The 3,504-nt window shown below is 37.6% G+C and overlaps 1 protein-coding gene across 1 annotated transcript; it reads left to right on the top strand.

The window, feature by feature from the left end:
• Positions 1–70: 70 nt before the first annotated feature.
• RPS27L (ribosomal protein S27-like) lies at positions 71–3,504 on the top strand (the record flags this gene model as incomplete). The annotated part of the gene is made up of 3 exons (XM_010077588.1): positions 71–179; positions 2,164–2,274; positions 3,440–3,504. Coding segments are annotated over 3 exons (285 nt in total), but the record flags the coding sequence as incomplete, so codon positions are not given.

The raw sequence follows: 3,504 nt of genomic DNA, 5'->3' as shown, positions 1-3,504 counted from the left end.
GGCTCGGCGGCATCCCGGCTGCCCAGCAGCTGTTTAACCCGCGGTGCGTGCTTCCTCCTGTCCTCCCCAGCTCGCAAAGGATCTAGTGCATCCCTCCTTGGAGGATGAGAAGAGAAAGCACAAAAAGAAACGGCTGGGGCAGAGCCCAAACTCCTACTTTATGGATGTAAAATGTCCAGGTAAATATTTTAAATGATTGTATCTCACAGAAGGGACTAACCTGATTTTGTATGTGGTTCACCAGGTCTTTTTTTTTTTTTTTAAATCTCAATACGGTTTATCTGGTCTGTAGAGGAAAAAAAGAGTCTGTATTGTCCTTTGAGTTTTTTTAACAATAAAAGTGTTTTCAACCTTTTTCAAAAGTTAATTTTAAAAAATTAGCTTTTTATTTTCTTTTCTGGACGTCTGGCATGAGGGGGTCTTTTTGTTAGTTTTTTTTAAGGTGTTGCCTGTGTCCACTTTTCACAGATTTTTATTACTTTGGCTCAAAAACATCTCTATAACCAACTTCTCTTTTATAACCTAAATCGTGGGTTTTCTAGCCCAATTACAGGAATATGCTCTTATCAGTGAACAGCTGCTTTGATGAGCACAGCTACATCCAGCTCGAGGCACAAAAATTGTCAAGTGTGGTAACTTATCTCCTAGAAACTACTGCAGTAGAAGAAGATTATTGCAATAAGAAAATGCAGAGACTTGCAACAGTAATCATCCTGACTAGTCACAGGGAATGGCTGTTGCTGAATCCAGGTTTTCTTATTATCTTAGATTTCTAAGAAGCTCTGAGACATTGTTTTCCATCTAAAAGTGAGGTAAAGTCATGAAAACTGTTTGAAAGTTAAGTGTGGTCACTTGTAAAAAAATACATGGTTGGAGGCTAAGCCACTGACTTTTCTTTTTTGAACTTTCTTCAAACCAGTGTATATGCATGGGTATAGTAAGAGTTAATGTGAACACAGGTCACTGCTTATCTTAATTACTGTGAGATAATTGGTTAGTGAGTTTGAGGGATATATGGAGGAAAGAGTCCTAAACATGAGACACTGATAGTATCAGACAGCCTCACACCTCATTCAGTGTTGTTGGATGTTGCTGCCTAGTTACTGAAATGGATTGGGCTCATTTCCCTGCAAAATCCACAAAGCTAAAAGCTCCTCAGTGTGGAAGTTCACATTTATGGGGGGGGGAAACACCACTTGCTCTGGTTAAATTTCAGTTGCTAGTAGTTTTTTGCAAAGATTTGTGTAGTTACTTTTTGTGATTTAAACAAAGCAGCAATCTGTATTCTAACAGGAGTTGTCTCTATCTCTCTTGTCAGAGAGCTTTCTGAGGACCTTCCTATCTTATCTTTCTGGTCCCCACATCCTGAAAATGGCATCTATGCTCACCTTTATCTATTTGTCTATTTTCTATATCCACATCTAGCTTAAATCCTTTACAAGTTTTGTCTCTCCACAAATACCTCTTGGCTAATTAAAAAATACTCTTCAGGGAAAAGAATTAGAGCAACGAAATCCTTTTGTCTAAACCATGTATGACAGTGATGTCATTCTTTTGTAAGTCATAGAATTTAGAAGTTGTGGACAAAGTGTTGCTGCTGCCTCTTCTTGCATTTGGAATTAGCGAAGTTACTCTGTGCAAGTCTTCTCGTTTAAATATCACGCTAGCTTTGTAGAATGCAACCAAGCACGCCTTACGCGTACCAATCATTAAACACAAGGCAAACATGCAATTTGGACTGCAGTGTTTATATTCACAGCTGCCAGACTTTGTCACCAGCAATGCTCTTCTATTCCAAGTTAAATATTTCTCTAGCTAGATGGGCTCTTCTATTCAGTAGAGAAGGCTAATCTAAAACCCCTCAGTTTTTTTTGCAGGAGACATACTACAGGCAAGTTAGGGCTTGTCAGCCATCAGGCTATGTTGATTTTCATATGAGAAGTCATAACAGTTTCAGTTAACTTGCTTTCATATGCATGTTAGTAAAAGCAAATACCTCAGAGCACAATAATAATGTTTTGCTTTGTTTTACATGGTGGGCTGTGTAACGAAATATAGATCCATTTTTGGACAAGTATTTAGACTATCTGATTAAATTACACATATGATAAAAAAATCATGCTAGAAATACTCAGTGGAAACTTTAATAATACTGTTTTCCAGGGTGCTACAAGATCACCACTGTATTCAGCCATGCTCAGACAGTAGTTCTGTGTGTAGGGTGCTCAACTGTCCTGTGTCAGCCTACTGGGGGGAAAGCCAGGCTGACAGAAGGTAAGGGACAGGGTTTAGCAGCCTAAATATTTCACTTACATAAAGGCATTTATGTATTTATAGCCTGCAAGTATTTTAGCCTCGATTTTGAAAACTGATATTGGAATGCTTGTTTTGCAAATTGCTTAGAATTAGCTAGTAAAAACATTGTTAATGGGCCTGAATTGCAAATTTTTCTTCAGACTTTTGTTTTTAAATGGGTATACAGATATGCTAGGCAGCTAAGCAGCTACACTGTGATCAAACACACTTGATTGTAGGTGCTTTGACTTGTCCTTTCCATTAGCCTATTTGTAATAAATACTGCCTATTTATAATAAATACTGCCTATTTAATTCTGAGCTAGTGTTAAAAAGCACCACTAAAGGAGTAGGGTACTTTTGCCAGGCTGAAGTGATTCTGTGCCACTGCTAGTCAGTGGTGGCTTGCCTGTTTATTTTTAAAGAATAGCACTGTAAGGCAGTTCCCTGGCTCATGTTACTTAATCAAAATTTGTTTTGCATAAATTATAAGGGAACAAATAACCACTGATATTGTATATAGATAACGGGCATAGCACCAGTATCTTGAAATGCAACCCAATGTCTGGGGTATATGAAAAACTCTGGAAACACCAGATTTAAAAAAAAAATATTAAAGAACAGATCCAGATTTTGCTCATGTTTTGTTTAAAGGACAAAAGGTAAGTAATTAAAGAACAGATCCAGATTTTGCTCATGTGTTGTTTAAAGGGCAAAAGGTAAGTATATATGCAAATTACATATAGTAGTGCTTATACCATGTGCTACTATACAGATGTAGTTTATATGAGGACAGAAGACCTGAAGTAACGCTGTTGAGCAGTTGAAAAGGTATCAACACTCCTAGCAGCAGTTTCAGCTTGGGGTTTGTATCACTAAGGGATGGAACAGTAGACTGAAATTTTAAAAGGCATCTGTAAGAAAAGAAACAGTACACCGTAGCCGTATTTTGCAGTTAATTATATGACAGCCATGTTGTTCTGGTTAAGAGAGCACTCAAAGTGCTAAATTTTCACCTGTTGTGGTACATGAAATTTAAATTTATTGCACGAGTTTTGCTACTTAAGTTGGGTGGGCAGTTTTCCAGGGCAGTTGTCTTAACAATTTAAGGACTATTCATATCTATACTCATGATTTCTTTACAGGCTGTTCATTTAGAAGAAAGCAACACTTAACACTTCAGCATGTGGTTTTGGATCTGTGTTCCTGA

Source organism: Pterocles gutturalis, unplaced genomic scaffold (genome assembly GCF_000699245.1).
Source record: "Pterocles gutturalis isolate BGI_N339 unplaced genomic scaffold, ASM69924v1 scaffold3398, whole genome shotgun sequence".
In the NCBI taxonomy this organism is placed as follows: Eukaryota; Metazoa; Chordata; class Aves; order Pterocliformes; family Pteroclidae; genus Pterocles; species Pterocles gutturalis.
Note: the sequence above shows the minus strand (reverse complement) of the source record. Positions and strands in the feature narration are given on the sequence as shown.